Source organism: Phacochoerus africanus, chromosome 5 (genome assembly GCF_016906955.1).
Source record: "Phacochoerus africanus isolate WHEZ1 chromosome 5, ROS_Pafr_v1, whole genome shotgun sequence".
Taxonomy (NCBI): Eukaryota; Metazoa; Chordata; class Mammalia; order Artiodactyla; family Suidae; genus Phacochoerus; species Phacochoerus africanus.
In genome coordinates this window covers 44768095-44785851 of record NC_062548.1, presented here as the reverse complement: position 1 = coordinate 44785851, position 17757 = coordinate 44768095, and the positions used below count along the sequence as shown (strand labels likewise).

At 67.1% G+C, this 17757-nt stretch overlaps 1 protein-coding gene across 4 annotated transcripts; it reads right to left on the bottom strand.

The window, feature by feature from the left end:
- Nucleotides 1–89: 89 nt before the first annotated feature.
- Nucleotides 90–17382, bottom strand: CASKIN1 (CASK interacting protein 1). Of its 4 annotated transcripts, none has more exons than XM_047780876.1 (20): nt 17106–17382; nt 11792–11843; nt 11584–11681; nt 11230–11375; nt 11044–11139; nt 10803–10933; nt 10235–10343; nt 10047–10155; nt 9862–9956; nt 9568–9685; nt 8379–8480; nt 8207–8295; nt 8048–8132; nt 7871–7962; nt 6946–7056; nt 6763–6864; nt 5298–5436; nt 3166–5214; nt 2110–2524; nt 90–1750 (listed from the first exon to the last, which is right to left on the bottom strand). In XM_047780876.1, exons 1-20 carry the CDS (start codon nt 17197–17199, stop codon nt 1651–1653), a joined length of 4332 nt encoding a protein of 1443 aa, XP_047636832.1. In that variant the 5' UTR covers nt 17200–17382; the 3' UTR covers nt 90–1650. The 4 variants fall into 4 exon arrangements, with proteins under 4 accessions (XP_047636832.1, XP_047636833.1, XP_047636835.1 ...); XM_047780877.1 differs by having other exon boundaries at nt 9592–9685; nt 17106–17262; XM_047780879.1 differs by lacking the exon at nt 17106–17382 and adding an exon at nt 12196–12463.
- Nucleotides 17383–17757: the final 375 nt, after the last annotated feature.

The following is a 17757-nucleotide window of genomic DNA, read 5'->3' as shown; positions in this document are numbered from 1 at the left end:
CCCTCTCTGTGGCATCTCCTCCCCACTAGGAACAGGCTGGCCTCCCACTTGCCCCAGTGTACACGCCCTCAAAAAGCCAGCCAGGCAGCTCCGTTTTCTGCTGTTTATTGACAGCTGACAGTAGGTCCCTGCCCGAACCCCCCACCCCACCTGCCTGCCCCTGGGCCACGCGCTGAGGAGGCCAGGGAGATGGCCAGGCGCATCCAGCAGGGAAGGGTCCGCAAGTGACCGCTGGAAGGGGCCCCCCCATGCCCGGACACCACCTCGGCAGACCCCTCTCACCCGCCAGGATCACAATCGCTGGTTTTCGGCGTTTTTTAATTTTTTTTTTTTTTTTTTTAAGAAATGTCAGAGTTGTGCCCAACACACGTGGGTCATCAGCAAACACAATAGAGGAGGCCAATCAGTACTTTTTGGAGCAGGGGGTTGGGGGAGAGAGAAGGCGAGAACGACCACACGACACGGCCTCGGACCACGAGCAGAGCGTCTGCAGGGGTGGGCTGGCGGCGCTGGGTCAGCGGGGGGGGCCCCAGGGAGGGAAGGTCGGGCACAACCTCGCACGCACCACACACAGCCTGGCATGCATGCCCTGCACCCCCTGCTGTCACCCGGCTGACGTGCCCACGTTCACCACGCTGTGCACTGGGCGCCCCTGAAGCCCAGGTGCGGCCTCACACCAACAGCCCCCGAGGGGTGGAGGACACCGCCCAGCAGCGAGCAAGGCACATCCTTCCAGTCCTCCAGAGAAGGCAGGAGAGAGCAGAGGGGAGGTGCTGGCGGAGCACGGACCCCTCCCTGGACCCCAGCCTCCTGTTTGTGCTACTGGGCCAGAGATCTGGCCACACCTGGACAGAGAGAGGGGAAGGACAGACGGATGGCCAGGGCCTCTAACAGCTTTTGTCTTGAGCTGGACTCCAGCGTCCTTGCGGGTGGTAAATGGTTTTCTATAGAATCAATATTTTTTTTCTTTAAATATATATTTGTTAAAGTTATACCTTCTTGTTTCTCTGGGGAAATCTGCCTTAGCTCATTCCCAATAAATTAATACTCTTCGATAGCTTATATTCTGAGGAGGGGGGTGCAGTGGGGCAGGGGGCCCGACCTCAGCCCCTTGTGCTGCGCCAGAGCGGCTGGCAGAGGTCCCCAATGGGCAGTTCTGTGCTGGGCATAGGCCTGTGCTCTGCCTCAGATTGGGAAGGGGAATACAGCAGCTGCCCCCCCTCCCACTGCCTCCTCCCAGGGTGGGCCCAACCTGGCCTCTTGGGCAGGGGTTTTGGGGGTGGCCCCTCCTCCACCCACAGGGGGCAGAGCCTGGTGGTGGGTGGGCAGGTGGCCCAGCAGTTATTGCACAGGGAGCAGCAGATAGGGATGGGCACCCACGGGGCAGCAGCATCTGCCCAGAGCCCTTGGGTCCCCAGCCAGGCAGTCCTCCAGGCTGGGCCCGGGGGCAGGAGTTGTGCTTGTGCAGGTGCCGGGCAGCACCGCCCGCTCCTGCCTCGTGCCCGCGGCCACCTGGCGGGCTGTCCCCTGCACCCCGCCCGCCACCCAGCCTGCTCGCGCCATGCCCAGCGGTGCCCATCCTGAGGTAAAGGTCAGTGTGCGGGCCGGAGCCCAGACGGCGCGGGCGGACCCCCGACATGGGCGGCCGCGTCACTCCAGCATGGCGTCCAGCTGGTCAGCCAGGTCGTCAAACATGCTGCCAATGTCGTCCAGGATGCTGCCAGTGCTCTTCTCCTCGGCCGCCGAGGGGCTGGGGGCGGGGGAGGCGTGAGCAGACGGTGCAGCGCTGAACATCCTGGTCCCCACATACGGCCCGGGCCAAGCCCCGCCCCGCCCCGCCCCCGCGCTCGAGGGCGGGGTCGGCCAAGAGTCCACGCCTCCACATCTGCCCGCCCCCGACTCCAGCCCCGCCCCGCAGTCCCCGGTCGGGGTGCTGAAGCGGCTCGCAGACCCCGCCCACACCGGGCCTCGCCCGGGGGCCTGAGGGCGGGGGCCGACTCCAGACCCCGCCCCTCCAGCGCCAGTCGGCCCGGCCCTCGCAGGGCCTCCCTCAGTGTGCACCCTCCCCAGGCCTCACCGAGCCCGCGTCGGACCCCATCCCGCACCTACCGCGAGCCTTGAGCATCCTCCTGCCGAATCTTCTCTTCTACCGCTTGCAGCGCCGCCGCCAAGCACGCGCTCGTCTCCTCCAGCTTCTGCCGGGCGCTATCCCCCGGCGAGGCGCTGTCGGGCACGGCAGGGGGCCCGGCGGCGGCTGCAGCGGCGCGCGGAGGCTTGGCGGGCACGTGCAGCGCGGGCGCACCGGGGGACGGGGGCCTCGCAGGGCTGGCGCTCAGCGGCGGCGGCGGCGTGCTGGCCGGCTTGGCGAGCGCGGGGGGTGGCTGGCGCGCCGGCGAGGGCGCGGGCGACGGGCTGGCGCTGCCCGACTGCAGCCCCGCGGCGGCCTTGGCGGGCTTGGGTGCCGTGGGCGGCGGCGGCGGCTTGGGAGACACGGGCGGCGGCGTGCCGTGGGCGCGCTTCACCTCTGCGGGGAGGAGGAGACTCGCGCCGGGGTGAGAGGTCGAGCGGCTGCGCACCGCCCATCTCCAGACACAAGCCCTGCCCACAAGCCCCTCCGCCGCGCTTTGCCCCCGCCGCCGCAGCTGCACTGCCCGCCCGGCTCCCGCCCTCCGCGCCCCACTGACCCCCGCCTCCCCGAGGCTGCCAGGGAGCGCGCTTCTCTGGGCACACCAGCTGGTGTCATTGCTTCCAAACCCCGGCGGTCCGCCCCCCCACTTCTAAACGCCTGTAGGTGTGGCCTGCTGCAGCCACTGGCCCTCCCTTGCTTGAATGCCGCAGGGCCTTTGCACCTCTGATCCTTCTGCTTGGAAGCCTCTCCCCGCCCTGAACTGGGGCCACGCTCCAGCCAGGTCAGAGTCCTCCCTGAGCCTTCCAGCATCTTGGGCCTGCCCTCCTTCACGGGTGCCACTACTCACGGGCTTCTCTGCCTCTTTCACTGAGCAGGGTAGGGACCACCCACCCTCCTCCCGGCTCAGCGCTGACGGAATGGTCCAGTGGACCAGTGGATGAGAGCAGAGTGAGGGCGCTTTCCCACTCCACTCCAAGAAATGGGGAACCCCCTCAGACCACAGTGGGGAGCTCCCCCAGAGGGCCTCCTGCACCTACCTGGGCTGCTGGGACCTGGCAGCGGCACCTTCTTGGAGGCAGGTGTGGGTGAGCCCTGGATCTTGGGCACGGGCTGAGCCAGAACGGGCTTCGGAGAGACAGGCGGCTTGGCCGGCTTCCGGGCATCACTGTCCAGCGGGGGCAGCGGGGGCAGCTGCATCAGGTCGGAGGGCGGGGGCTCAGCGGGCGGGGGTGGCGGGGGCAGCTCTGGGGGCCCAGCCTGCTCAGAGGCCGGGGGGCGGTGCACAGTGCCTGTTCCAGTCTGGTACACGGACAGGGGCGGGGGAGGCTCTGGACCTGTCTCCCGCTCCTTGGCCTTGGGCCGGCGCTTGACCGTGTCAGACTCCGTCAGGAGAAACTTCACGTTCTCCTGCTGGCTCTGCTTGGCTCGGATGCGCCTCTGGAGTGTGGTGCTGGCCTCCACCCTGGCCAGGGGTGGGCCCTCTGCACCTGCCTCGCCCTTGGCTGGACCGCGAGGCCGCTGCCGGGTAGCGCTGTCTTCCACAAAGCGGCCGTGATCTGCAGGCCCCCCAGACTCTCCCGGACCCCGGCGAGCTGTGGCCAGAAGTCCCGTGACAGGCCCACTCAGCGTGCGGCGCCGGTTCACCACCTCCCCGTCAGGCCCAATGACCTCCTTCTGCTTCACCGAGGCCAACACCGTGGCCACCCGGCCTGGCTCTGGGCTGGCAGGGCGTGGCACGGGGTGGCCCTCAGGGGGCCTGCGGGCTGCCCGGCCTCCACCCCCAATGGACGACAGCTCGAGCATGGCTGCGATGCTCTTCACACTGCCGGCGCTGCCTGTGTCCACACTGCCAGCCAGGTCGCTAGCCCGGCGGCGCTGTGCCCGAACCCCTAGCCGGCCGTCCTCTGTCCCAGCCCCCTCGGCCTCGGCATCTGGCGCCGACTCGTCGGCCAGGTTGGCACTGGCCATGGCTGAGCTGGAGCGCTTGGGTGGGGGTGGGGGGGGGCCCTTCTTCCGAGGCCGAACAGCAAACGACTGGCTGCGGTTGACATTCTTGTCGGCGCCGGCAGGTGCTCGCACTGAGTGGCTTCGGCCCACGCGCCGCTGGACCGTGGCATAGGGCCCCGCGGCGGCTGGCACCAGCAGCTCATCCCGCTCTGGCTCGCTGTCGGACGCTGCATAGCGGTTCAGGCTGTGGGCGCGCTTCTTGGGCCGCCCTGGCTCCACTTCGGCCTCCGGGGGCAGGCAGAGCGTAGGCACTGGTGTGGGCACGGCCGTGGGTGCAGGCCCTGGCACAGCTGGCCCTGCCTCGCTCTCCACTGGCTGGGGCAGCACGTAGGCAAAGCCACGGTGTGTGGGTGACTGAGGCAGCGAGCGAGGGGACATGGGTCGCTCTGCTGGTGGCAGCAACTGTGGGGTGGGCTTCACCTTGGCCGTGGCTGGAGCTGGGCCGTGAGGCCCCCCCAGGGCTTGAGGGGAGGCTGGCCGGGCTTTTGTGGGCGTCTGGGGGGGTGTGAAGTGGCTGGCAGCTGGTGGAAGGACCTGCCGGGGCTTGCCAGGCACCGGGGGCACACTGGCCCGCTTGACACTGTGGCTGTGGCGGCTGGGCCGGGCCTCCCTTGGGGGGGTGCCAGGGGTGGGCCCCTCATCCAGCAGATACTCCTGGCTTCGTGACATGGGACTGCCAGGCCCAGGGGGCCCGTCACCCAACAGCTCCTGAGAACTGCTCATGTGTCGTGCCCGCCCACCGAGGCTGGGCTCCTGCCGCACGGAGGCCCTTGGGGTGGGCGGCAGGTGGTTGGAGGGCTTCTCGGCGGCAGCGGCGGCAGCAGTGGCGGCAGCCCCTTCGGCCGGGCCAGTCATGGCAGCCTGCAGCTCGCCGCTGAGCTCGCTGTCCTGGAAGGTGGTCATCTTCGGAGACTGGCATTCAGCCGGGGCAGGCTCGGGCGGGGGTGGCGACTCGATGGTCATCACTTCGAGGGACTGTGGTGCCTTCTGGCGCACGGGCCCGCCCTCATACTTGGCGTACTCTGCCTTCTGCAGCTCGGCCAGCTTCCTCACCGCCAGCATCAGCTTCTTCTGGTGTCCTGAGCGGGGCACAAGACAGGTCAGGCCAGGGAGGCGGCCAGGCCCAGGGGGCGGAGGGGCGGGGGCGGGAGCGGGGCCTCACCCAGCTTGGTGATGCCGATCTCCTGCAGGTCCTCCCAGGTGATGTCGGTGATGAAGTCTATATTCTCGTAGCCGTTGTCCACCAGCACCTTGTAGTACTGGGCCAGGCCGATCATGGACAGCCACACGGCCAGGTTCGCCTACGGAGCAGGGGACACACCGGGCAGCCCGAGCCGGCCGCCCCCAGCCTGCCCGCCACTTGGAGCTGTCGGAGGAGAGGGCACCGGCCCAGCCCAGCACAGACAGACGGAAGGACAGAAGGACAGGCTGGAGGTATCAGCTTTGCAGACAGCACAGCCTGGGCAGGAGCCCGAGGCCAGCTCACACACACGTGCCAACACACACAGAGGGGCGACCCTCTCCTCAGGACACCCTTCGGGGCAGGGGGAAGAATGCACTTCCTCACCTGCCCAGGCCGCCATGGGGACAGCATCCCCGGGGACACACCCCACACGGGGCGGACGCAGACACACAGCAGCACCGACCAGATACGCGGACACACCCTGCATCCCAGCCACACACGGGCACTGACACCCTTCCGAGGCACATGCAAGCTCTCTCACCACTGCCCCGCCAGCTTCAGGCACGCGTCACATGGCCACATCACACGCGTGTGCAAACACCCGTGGCGGTCTTCACTCAGAGCCCCCCAGGGGCTCCCTGGAGGGCATCCACCTGTCCACACTTGCAGCAGGATGTCACTCACGCACCGACACATAGCACGCACAGTCACCCCCTGGGTGCAGAAGCCAAGTGAGGCCCATGGGCCCAGACATGCTGGCAGGGAGGGCCCCTGAGCCGCTGACTGAGTGGGGCAAGGCAGGGTGGATGAGCTTGAGCCAACCTGTTGCCAGCCCACAGCCCTGGGGGCATCTGGTGGCCACAGCACTCCCTCACTTGGATGGGTGGGAGCCCAGAGCACAGCCCAAGGCCCAGGGAGGCAGCATGGATGCCACAGGCCCCCAGGCCCACCTCTTCCCAGCCCAGAACCTGTCCCACCGCAGGGGTGCCTGTTGGTGACAGCAAGCCCGAGGCCTGCGTGGCTGGCGGCTGGCGGTGCAGTCTGTGTGTGTAGCCATCAAAGGGCGTCTCACATATATTCAGGGCACGCGTGCTATGTACCTGAAGCGCGCGCACACGCACGTGCATATGCCTGGGTGTGTGTAAGCGCGTCCCACCAGTGCAGCTCCTCTGCAGCATCTGAGTGGGTGTGCCACAGGCAGCGCGGCAGGGGTGCTGGGTGGGGCCAGCATCCCTGAGTGGCATGTCGTGAAGATGGGGACGCTGCTGGCTTCAGGGCCCCCTGCCCCGGGGACGCTGGCCCCAGTGCCCCCCACAGGAGCAGAGGCCATCCTCCGCTCCCTCTCCCCGGACTCCCCGCAGGGCAGGGGAGGCCGCAGCCAGGGAGGCCGTCTGTCTGTGTGTCTGCCCATCCTGGCCTGGCGCTGGGGTGCAGGGGGCCTTACGGGTTTGCGCTCAGGCAGCCAGTCAGGGATGCTCAGGCCGCTGATCTCTGCAGTGATCTTCTTCCGGTGGCCCGGCTTGGTGACCCCGATGGCTGTGAGGTCCTGGGCAGAGGACAGGCCTGTCAGCAGGAGGCTGAGGGCCCATCTCTGGGTCAGCTGCGGGTCAGCCTTCAGACAGCTCACCTCAGGGGTCATGCGGCTGATGGTGGGCAGGTCGTAGCCGGCACTGATGAAGTTGGGGGCGTAGAGCTGCAGCTGGAACGTGGCCAGCCACTGGCCGACAGCCTCGGCGCTCTGGAAGACACGAGGCAGCCGCTGCAGGCTCGCCCGCCTGCTCCCCCGCCAGGCGTGCACCCCGGCCCCCGCAGCGCCTCCTTCTCTGCTCAGCCGAAGATGTGGCTCAATCGGCCGTCCGCTGGGCGGTCTGCAGCCAGGCCCCGGCAGCCAGGCCCCTGCGCTCCTCCTCGCTCTGCCGTCCTGGATGCCGACGTCTTCAGCATCACCCAGCGCTTCCACCTCCTCCCGTGAGCGCCACCGGGAGGGTCCAGCTGCTGTCCACATCACAGGCTTCCCTGACCGTCCCCCCCCAAGTCCTGCACCAGGGACACCCCAAAGCGTGGCCCTGCCTGGGGGGCTCTGGGAAGGGGACCTCGGGTGGAACCATTTAGTGCTGCCCCTCCGCTCCTCGGATGGGGGTTCTGCCCAGAGGTTGCAGGAGGACTCAGCCAGCAGCTCATGCCTTCCCTGGCACGCAGGTGCACACACGCAGAACCCAGCTCACTCCCACGCACACCTTGCCTCGTCTCACACGCATGCCCTTCCACACGCGTGCGTGCACGCACGCACACACACACACACACACACACACGTGCCCGACTCGCAATCACACCATCCACACACAAGCATAGACCCCACGCAGCTCACGCCTGTCATGCTTCCAGGACATACTAGCTTACACGCACAGCCCGTACAAAAGACAACGGCTACACACACAGACTGACAGACCGACAGAAGGATGGGCCTGGCCTGTCAAGGGCACCGGCCATGCTGTGGCCGAGCCAGGCAGCTGCCCCAGCGCCCCTCCCTGCGGCTGGCCTGGGCCCTGTACCTTGCCCTCCGAGGCGGCCTCCAGCTTCTTGGGCGGCTGCTCCCCGTAGACCTGCCCAGCGTGGGCCACTGGAGGCTGGGAGCGGGTGGCACCTGGGGACAAAAGGGTGTGGTGGGGCAAGGGCTGCCCAGGGACCACCTCCCCACCAGGCCAGCAGCACCACGTCCTTGCTATTACCTGCAGAGCTCTCCAGAGGCTTGACAGCGCTGTCCCCGGGGCCAGAGTCAGAGACGGGCTTCTGGGAGAGAACTGTGGCCAGGAGCTGCAACCCAGACAGGCCGGCTGGCCAGTGCTGCTCTGGGCACAGGCCAGCCCTCCTGCCACCACCCCACCTACCTTGACCCCTTCAGCGCCTGCGTGCAGGGTGTGGCCCCCGCTGCTCCGGCCACCAGCCACACCACTCAAGCTGCCACTACGGTCCCCGCCTGCCAGCAGGAGGGAGCATCATCAGCCAGGGCTGGCCCTGCCGAGGGGCTGCCGCCTCTGCCCTCCAGAGGCCCCCACCTACCTGTGAAAGGCTTCCTCAGCACCCAGATCTCCTCGGGGGGTGCAGAGGGGCCCGACGAGCTGCCTCCCTGGAGTGGACTTGGCTCAGCACCTGCTCGGGAGCCTGCGGACCAAGCACAGCCTCCCTGAGTCCTGGACCAGCCCAGGCCTGGGGCATCCCCTGGCCTGGCCCCCGAGCCTGCGCAGAGCAGAGGCCGGACACACACACAACTGGGGGTCAGCCTCATGGCCCCCTCCTGCCCTGGCTGGTTCCCTCAGAAGACTCCTCCAGACCCAGCGTGTTTGATAGCACGGCAGAGAGGGCACGGGCCAGGCTCCCCTGCCAGTGGCCCTGGGGGTGGGGGGAGGGATTGCAGGAGGGTGCAAACCCCTGGGGCAGGAGACCAGGGGGCGAGAAGAGGCCCCCAGGAGCCCAGGGTCAGGGTCCTCACTCCAGGGAACTAGATGCCCTGGAATGGTCTGGCCACACCTCCTCACTGGCCCCGCTCAGCCCCCTCACCCCACCTGTCAATCTCCATGTCCGTTCCCCATCCAAACCATTCCACGGCGGCCCTGTGGGCTCCTCCTGCGCCCCTCCCTCTCCCTCACCAAGCAGGCCACACCCTTTTGTGCTTCGGCCCCTTGCACGCCTTGCACGTGTGGTCCCTGCTGCCTGCGGCCAGCCCCTCCCATCTCTCGGGCCTTCTCTGTCTACCTGGCCTGTGGCAGGTGGACCCCACGACCTCTGCCTCACAGGCTGGTATGTTTCCTTCCATGTGTCTTTCCTGATTGCTTTTTTTGGGGCTGCGCCCCTGGCAGGCAGAACTTCCCAGGCCAGGGATCAAACCCATGCCACAGCAGTGACAATGCCGGCTCCTTAGCTGCTGGGCCAACAAGGAACCCCTCCTTCCACATCTCTCTCACTGTCCCTGCTCCCTCCGTCCCTCCCCGAGGGCGAGCTCCTGGAGAGCAGGCATGACACCCTCCTGGGTTACCGTCGATTCCCAGTGCCTGGCACACGCTGTCTGTTGAATGAATGAAGGAGGAGGTTTGGGGACCCCGATGAGAGGACTGCTGGCAGGACACACACCTGGATGCCCTGGGGACCCCACACCAAGGCATGGCTAGAGCTCAGGTCCTTGCCCTGCCCCCAACACACCCGGGCACTGGCTTCCTTCTGGCCCCTGAGCCCAGGCTAGGGTGGGACTTGCCTGCTCGCTTGACAATGGCCTCACCCAGGGAGGACGGGAAGTAGCCCACTCGGTCGTTGCCTGTCCTGTTGTCATGGATACAGCCCTTCCACCGGCCGTCTGGATGCTGCTCAAGGACCTGGCCAGATAGGGGACACCAAGCTCAGGGAGATACTCTCCAGGCCAAGAGGGTGGGTGGCCCGGGCCCCTGCTCAGACCCCCAGACTCCCAACTGCTGCCAGGAGTTGGGGGGGTGAGCCTCCCTCCCAGGTCCCCCCCCCATCCAGGGCGCCAGCAGCCCCAGCCCACGCTTACTGTGATAATGTCCCCGGCTTTGACATTGAGGCTGGTCAGGTCGTAATTGTTGCAGTAATCCTTGGTCGCCCGGACCTGCAGGGCCGCCGAGGCCTCTGGGGACACAGGAGGCGGCAGACCCCCCAGTCCTGTGAGCCGGCCTGGCCCAGGCCCTGCCCCAGCCCCCCTGCCCCGCCCGGGCCCACCTCGCAGCAGCTGCTTGATCTCCTTGCTGGCCTGGGAGGTGGTGAACTGGTGCACGATGTCCAGGGCCGTCTGGCTGTAGGTGTTCCTCACGTGGGCATTGATCCCATTCTGTGTGTGCCAGAGCGCCCGTGCTGTCAGGAGCCCCCACACCCCCGCGTGACCCCAGCTGTCCTGGCCCCCGACTCACATCCAGCAGCAGCCGAACCACTTCTGTCTTTCCACAGAGCGCAGCCTCGTGCAGGGCCGTGCCCGCCTTGGTCTGGCGGTTGATGTCGATGCCGGCTTGGAGGAGGAGCCTGGGGGAGGGAGGAGCAGCGGGCAGGGCCTTGCCAGGCGTCCTCGGCCCCAGGAGACCCAAGCCGGCCCCAATTCCCAGGGCCTGAGGTGGAGCCAGCCCTGCCCCACCTCCCGGACAAGATGGTACCCGACCGTGCCCCTGCCCCTGTGGGCGTGCCCCTCCCAGGGCTAACTCTTCACACGAGTGTCTTGTCTTATCCTCACACGGACACAGCCGGGATGCCCGCCTTAAGGATGGGGAAACTGAGGCTAGAGACTACAAACCTCCACGGGGCCAGCCGGCGAGTGGCACAGCCTGTGGGGCTGTAGAAGCCCGCTCCCCAGCCCATCCTGTGCATCCCTTCTGCGGGGGACTTGGGCATCGTCGCATGCCCGCGGCGCCCCAGCTGCTCCAGTTTCGCTGTCGAGCCAGGAGCAGCACCCGAGACCGGATGCCTCTCCCGGCCCCACGGCTGTACCTGATGATATCAATGTGGCCGTTCTTGGCTGCCAGGTGCAGGGGGCTGGTGCCATTGGGGTCCGTGGCGTCCCCTGGCCGGGGCTCCAGCAAGGCCGCACACATGTTGCTGCTCAGGAGCAGCTGGACCACCTTGAAAGGAAACCCAGAAATAGGGTGGGGGGGTGCAGGTGTGACCCCCACTCCCACCGCAGGAGAAAACGGGGCGGACGGAGCCCCACTCAGGCCCCGGGCAGACTTACCCCGACACGGCCGAACTCACAGGCGAGGTCCAGGGGCGTCTTCCCCGAGTTGTCCACCATGCACGGGTTGGACTGGTGCTGGAGCAGCATCTCAGACTGCGGGGACCAAGGGTGCGGTCGGCCCCGAGGCTGGCAGCGGGGGCATCTCGTGCTGCCCCAGGCGCCCTGTCGGGAGGGGGGCCTTACCACGTCGTAGTGCCCATGCTGGGCCGCCAAGTGCAGGGGGATGTGGCCTTCATCCGACGGGATGTTCACTGCCGAGCCCGCCTTCAGCACCAGCTTCATGGGCTCCTTCCGGCCCTGCCAGGCCGCATAGTGCAGCGGCCGCATGCCTGGGGGCAGGCAGAGGCCATTGGGAGCCAGCCTCAGACCCTGAGCCCAGCCCTGCCCTGCAGGACACTGAGTCCATGCCTGGCCAAGACCCTGGGCTGACACTTCAGTTGAGGGACCCCCCCAGGCCTCCGGGAACTCCACTTCTGAGCGTGGCACCCTGCCCTGGCTCTGAGGTCCCCCAGCTCTGAGGTCCCCGACGGGCCTTGCCTTTGTTGTCCTTGATGTCCACGGCAGCCTGGGCCTCCAGCAGCAGGGTGATCAACTCCGTGTTGCCGTTCAGGGCCGCGTGGTGCAGGGCAGAAAAGCTGGGGCAGGCGACAGACACGTATGAGCAAGGACCCGGGCACCCCGGCCTTCCCCAGAGTCCCTGATGCCCATTCCAGACCGGCATCTATCCCTCTGGTGGAGAACTCACCCATCTGGGTCTTGGAAATTGACATTGATCTTCTTGGTGGAGCCCAGGAGCTCTGGGGGTGGAAGGAGACACGCTGAGGAAGGCTCTGCGCAGCCCTCACGGGGCCCTTCCCGCCGCCGCTGCCCCTCCGAGGCAGCCTGAGAGCGGCTGGCTGGCTCCCTGGCGGGCTCCGAGCCAGAGCTCTCTAGGTCTCTGATCTAGAAACATTCCTTCACTCATTCAACTCGGCTCCCTGCACGCAGCTCCAGGTACCAGCTTTTGGATCTTGGTTTCCCACCGAACGCAGATGTTGGGAGGCTGGGGACAGCCTGGGGACAGCCCGGGGACAGAAGCCAGGGCTGTGCACCCACACAGGCACACACGTGTGCACACAAGCCCCCTCCCTGGGGACGCTGGCTGAGCACCTGTCAATGGTGGGAGGGAGAGAGCCAGCCCAATCTGTCTCTCAGAAGGACCCAGATGGGGCCGGGGGTGGCCCGGGGAGGCTGGAACACCCGGAAGCGAGGGTATCTCTGAGGGAAGATCCACGATTCCCTCAACCAGCGCCCCCGCCCCCCATCGCCAGTGCGGGCCTGGCCACGCAGACGAGCCCCACCCCGCGGGCCAGGAAGAGGAGGCAGGCAGGTGGCCAAAGCCTCCAAGAGACCACAGAACAGCCGCCGTGTCCACAGGGGCACGTCAGGCCCCGGGATGGGCCCGCCTGAAGCCCGAGGGCTCGAGCCCTCCTTTTGGGAACCCAGGCTCCTCCCCGGGGCCTGGCCGGGCCACCCGCCACCTGCCAGAGGGGAGCCCACTGATGCCCTCCCCGTGGGCTTGGGTCCAGCCGGACTCGGGCCAATCCCCTGCCTGTCTCGGCCGTAGTTACATAACCCATTTGTGGGTCAGTCACTCCGGGAGGGAGGGGCTGGGGAGGACAGAAGCCCCTTTGTCCAGGCCCAGGACAGGGGTGGGGGCAGGGGACCGAGGGAAGTGAGACACAGAGGGGCTGCAGCAGGGCCCGCCTACCCGGTGACCCCCAGCAGCCCCTGTCGCTCTGGCCTCGGTTCTCGGCAGCCGGACGCAGGGTGCGGGTCCCCCAGTGGCCCACAAACCCCACAAAGTCAGAGGGGCCTGAATTCGAGTCCTCCTTCCGCCCCTTACTGGCCCTGTGGCCTTGGCCCTGAGCTTGAAGGGCCTAACAGGGTCGGCCTCGCAGGTCTAAGGGCGTTTCCAGACCACAGTGACGGGTCTGGCACCGAGCCAGCTCGGAGCAGGGGGGCCTCCAGGAAGGCCTGGCCCCTGTTCTGCTGCCCCACACCCTCCGCTCGGACGTCTCAGTTGGCAGCAATGCCACCCTTCCTTCGCCTGGGTGGTCCAGGCTGTGACCTTGGAGGCAGCCCGGGGTCCCTTCTTGAGTCCTTACGTCTTCTCTGTCAGTAAACCCTGTCGGCTCCACCTTCAAGACATGTTCAAAGCACACTGGGAATCCCAGCATTTCTCAACAGTGCCATCACCGCCCCGGGCCCAGCCAGAATCTCTAGAAGGATCGCTGCCATCACCTCCCCACTGGCATCCCCACTTCCGCCCTGCCCCTTCCAGCCCATCCTCCCCACCCGCTGAGGGGGCCTCTGTTAGAACATGAGTCCGCTCCCATTGCTCCCGTCTCATGGGGGTTGGAGGCCAGAGCTGGACAAGGGCCCTGCATGATGCGGCCTCCCTCCATCCACCATGACTTCCTCGTCGCCCCCGTTCCAGCCATACACGCCTCCTTGGTGGCCACTCTCCCCTGCCACAGGGCCTTTGCACATGCTGTGTGGGAGCTATTCTTCCCTAAGTTATCCCCATGACTCCCTCTTCACATCCTTCAGGTCGTTATCCAAGACCCGCATCCCACCTAAAATGGGAACCCCCTTCCCTCCCCACGTCTGGTGTATTTTTCACTTTAGCCCCCGGAACACCACTTACCATCAATCTCGCTCACTAAGCTACAAGCTCCCAGAGGACGAGGGGGTTCATCTGTTTTGCTCACTGCTGTATCCTTGGTGGTGAAAACAGTGCCAGGTGCACACAAGATGCTCTGTAAATTGCTGACTGACCTGTACCCACATCCCACACACCTGCCACGGCCAGCTTCACCCACAGGACCCTTGCAGCCTGGCCGCATGCTCTGCTGTCGCTAGCCTGGAGTTCTCATTTTGGGGATGTTTTCATTTTGCACTGAGCTCTGCGAATGATGCAGCCAGGCCTGCCCCTGTCCCTTGATGTCAAGCTGAAGCGAGCACAGCACCCCCAGCCCTGCCGAGGGCCATGCTCTCCACATTCTCCCAGAGAACACTCTGCCCCGACCCTAGCATCCGCCCCCCTCCTTCATAGCCGCAGCTTAGCTCGTTCCCAGCTTCTCCCCCAGGACTTCCCTGGGCCCGGTCGCTCTCTCCCCTCCTGCAGCCCAGCCAGGTGTTCTGAGTGGAGCCCATGGCCAGGGACATCTGCTCCCTGCTCACCCAGCTACACCTGCAGGTGCTGAAAGCTCAGAGGGGCTGGAGGTCAAGACCCAGGAAGTGACACAGACACCGTGGGGAAGGAGAGGCCCCATCCAGAAGCAGAAGCTCCCCACAGGAGGGGCATCTTGCTAAAGTCATCTGGCCGCCCCCCCGCTGATCCCCTCGAAGAGAAAAAGCACTGGAAGTGGATGACGGGGAGCTCGAGGGTTTGGAACTCCCCCGATTCCTATGGTGAAACTGGGCCCCTGGTAGGTGGGGGAGAAGGAGGCAAGTGGGGACCAAAAGGGGTCCCAGGAGCCCCTTTCCCCTTTCCACACAGGATGCCCAGCAGTCGTCATACATAAACCCCGCCCCTGACCCCCCCATGACTTGGCACTCGAGTCCCTTGTCCCCCCAGCCTTCTAACCCCTCTCCTGCCACCTTCCCGCTCTAGAAGTCAGCTCCATACTCCTGCTGCACAGGCCCTGGGGGGCCAGGCACAGGCCACCTCGACAGCCACATCTGTTCCCTACAGGGATGTGGTCGCGGCCTCCCCGGGTCCCATCTCAGATTGGCTGAGTCCTGGGGCCACCAGCAGGGCAAGGCACCCTCTCAGCTCCCCCAGGGCAGGCAGCTCTGAGCCAGATGCTGGAAGGAACCACCAGTGGGCCGAGGTGAGAGAGCACGGGAGGGCCGGCCTGTAGACTTCAGGGAATTTGGGGAAAGAGAAGGTTGGGCCAGAAGGAAGTGCAGGGTGACCCCAGCACCCCACCGGCACCCCAGAAGACCAGCCCCCATGCCAGCCTTTTCCCTTCGAGCAGTTTCTTTTTCCCTTCAAGGACAACTGCTAAGGGTGCCCAGACTTGTGATGTAAGCAGAGGCTCCTTTTGGGCAGAACCAGGGGCTGACAGCCTGGGTGACACTGGGGTGCTAGGGGGGAGGGAAGATGTCAGCCCAGGGAGGAGACGGCGGAAACAGGAACCATGGGAACACCTCCGGAGTGTGTGGGGGGGTGCTGGGGAGCACGGCTGGATGCCCCCCACCCCGTGGCCCAAACTCCAGCTGTACTTTGCTGAATCAAAATACATCTTACTCCAAAGCAGGCCAGCGTTGCCATGACAACCAGGCTAATTCATGGAGGGATTTCTCCGTCTGATTTCTGATGCCCGCCCCTGTGAGTCAGAGAGCCCAGACTCAGGGGCCAAGGCAGGTGTGTCTCCTACCCAGAGACCAGCCCCAGCAGGAGCGAACGTGGAGATCCTTGCGGAGACACAGGTGGAGGTCAGAGTCCCCACACTTCCCCCAGGGGGCCAGAGCAGAAGGGGGGAGGAACCCCCAAACTGGATGCCCCCATTTCCTCAGCCCACCTGCCCCGGGCTACCTAAGGGAATGGCCACAGTTAGCACCCCCTGAGCACTCACTAAGCACCTGGGCGTCACGTGTGCACCCACTGCTCTTACACACAACTGTCCCCATCCTACAGATGAGAAGACTGGAGTTGTCGGAGCCCAAGGTCGGATGGCCACTAGGTGGAAGCCTTGGCCTTGCCTTGAACCTCTCCATCTCAGCTTCTGTGTCTGAGGCGCAGCTGAGGCTGCCTCTGCCTGAAGGCCCTCCCTCCCTTGCTGTGCCCTGAGGCCCTGAAGCCAGCCCCACCTGGCAGACCCTCCCTGGGCCTCGGGTGTGGATGGCAGGGCCAGCCCGAGTATTGTGTGCCTGCAAGGCTGTCTAATGGCACGGAGCAGATAGGAGCTGCAGTGGGAGGGTCCTCTTGGGGTCAGGGACTTCCCCCCACCAGCCCAAGGGGCAGTCTCAGTTCCCAGCATCTCCCCTGGAGAGAGGGCAGGGAGCCTCCCCCCCACCCCTTCACACACAGTCCCAGGGTGTGAGATGGAGACTGGGACACACAGACCCGACCTGCAACCCGGGCGAAGCCTGCCGGCGCCAGCACAGGTGCCCTGACACACTGACACGACCGTGCATGCGCAGCCACACACACACACACACACACACACACACACACACACACACACATGGCTGGTCCACACGCCCATCCATCCATCTCCAGTGGCCCTGGGGGGGAGGCTCCAGGCTGAGCTGGGATGAATGCTGGGATCAGGGCTTCAAGCTTCCAAAGGTCCCCTGGGGTCCCCACAGTGGGAGCTCAGGATGGCCAGTGGGAGACCCCCCCTTCCCCCCAGTCCCCTTTCCCAGCAGGGAAGCCAGAGAAGGCCAGGGTCTTTTGCAGGGTCTGCACCTGCCGGGAACTCTGCCGGCCCCGGGCGGGGCGACCTTGGGCCTCTGCTCGCCCATCAGTAGATGGCCCCCAGCTGGCCATGCCTGGGCAGCCACACCCCCAGCATGGTCCTGTCCCCCCCCTTCGCGGCCAAGCATGTGATGAAGCATGCGGCGGGGAGGGGGTCTGACAGAGACGTCAGCCCTGTGGTCGCCCCTCACCTCAAGGGGCCCCTCCCTCTCTCCACGGTGTGTGTGGGGGAATCCGCCTCGCCCTTTAAAGGCCCAGCAGAGACCTCCAGCTGTCAGCCCGCAGCCCGGGAAGGGAGGGGAACGGAGGCAGAGAGAGGGATGCCAAGAAGGTGGGTGCAGCCAGGTGCCCGCTGGGGGGCTCGCGTGACGGCGGGGCGCTCGCAGCCGCCCCTCCTCCAGCGCTGGCAGCGTGGGGCGCAGACCCAGGGTCAGGGCGCCGCGGGCCCCGCCCCGCCCCCGGGGACCCGACAGCATCCCCTTCCCCGCCCTGCGCCGGCCGGGGTGGGGGGCTCGGCGCACGAGCCGACCCCGGGGCGCGCCGCGGCTCCCTCCCGCCCCCCGCGGCCGCCCGCGCCCCCCGCACTCACTGGCTTTCCCGGGCCTCGGCCTCTGCAGCAGCCTCTGCGCGGTCCCCACGTCCTCCGCCTTCACCGCCTGCACCAGCTCCTGCTCCTTCCCCATGGCGCGGCCGGGGCCGCAGCGACGCGGCTGCGCTCCGTGCGCTCGGCGCAGGTCAGAGGCGGCGGCGGCGGCGGCCCCGCGGCACCGGCCGCATCCTCCGCCCTCCCCCGCCGCCTCCTCCGCCGCCCGCGCCCCTCGCTGTCCTCCGGCTCCGGCTCGGGCTCGGGCTCGGGCTCCCGGCGCGGAGGGGGCGGGGAGCGCGTCACGGGCGGGGGGCGGCCCGGGGGCGGGGGCCGGCGGCGGCGGCGGGCGCGGGGCGGGGGCGCGGCACCTGGCGCCGCCTCCCGGACGCCTGGGTCCCCCTCCTGCGGCCGCTGACCTCCGTCCGCCCGCGCGGGCCGCGCGCCAGGCTCCTTGGCTCCGCCCCTGCCTCCCGCCGGGTCCTCCCGACGCCCCCTCCCCACGTGCGGGCCGCGCGGCTCGGGCCCGGCAGCTGCGGACACCCCGCGGCCCCGGCGACCGCCAGGGGCTGGGGACAGCAGCCGCCGCCGGCGGACACCGAGCCCCGGCACGGCGGCGGCGGCGGCGCCGGCGCCAGGCAGAACCTGAGAGAGGCTC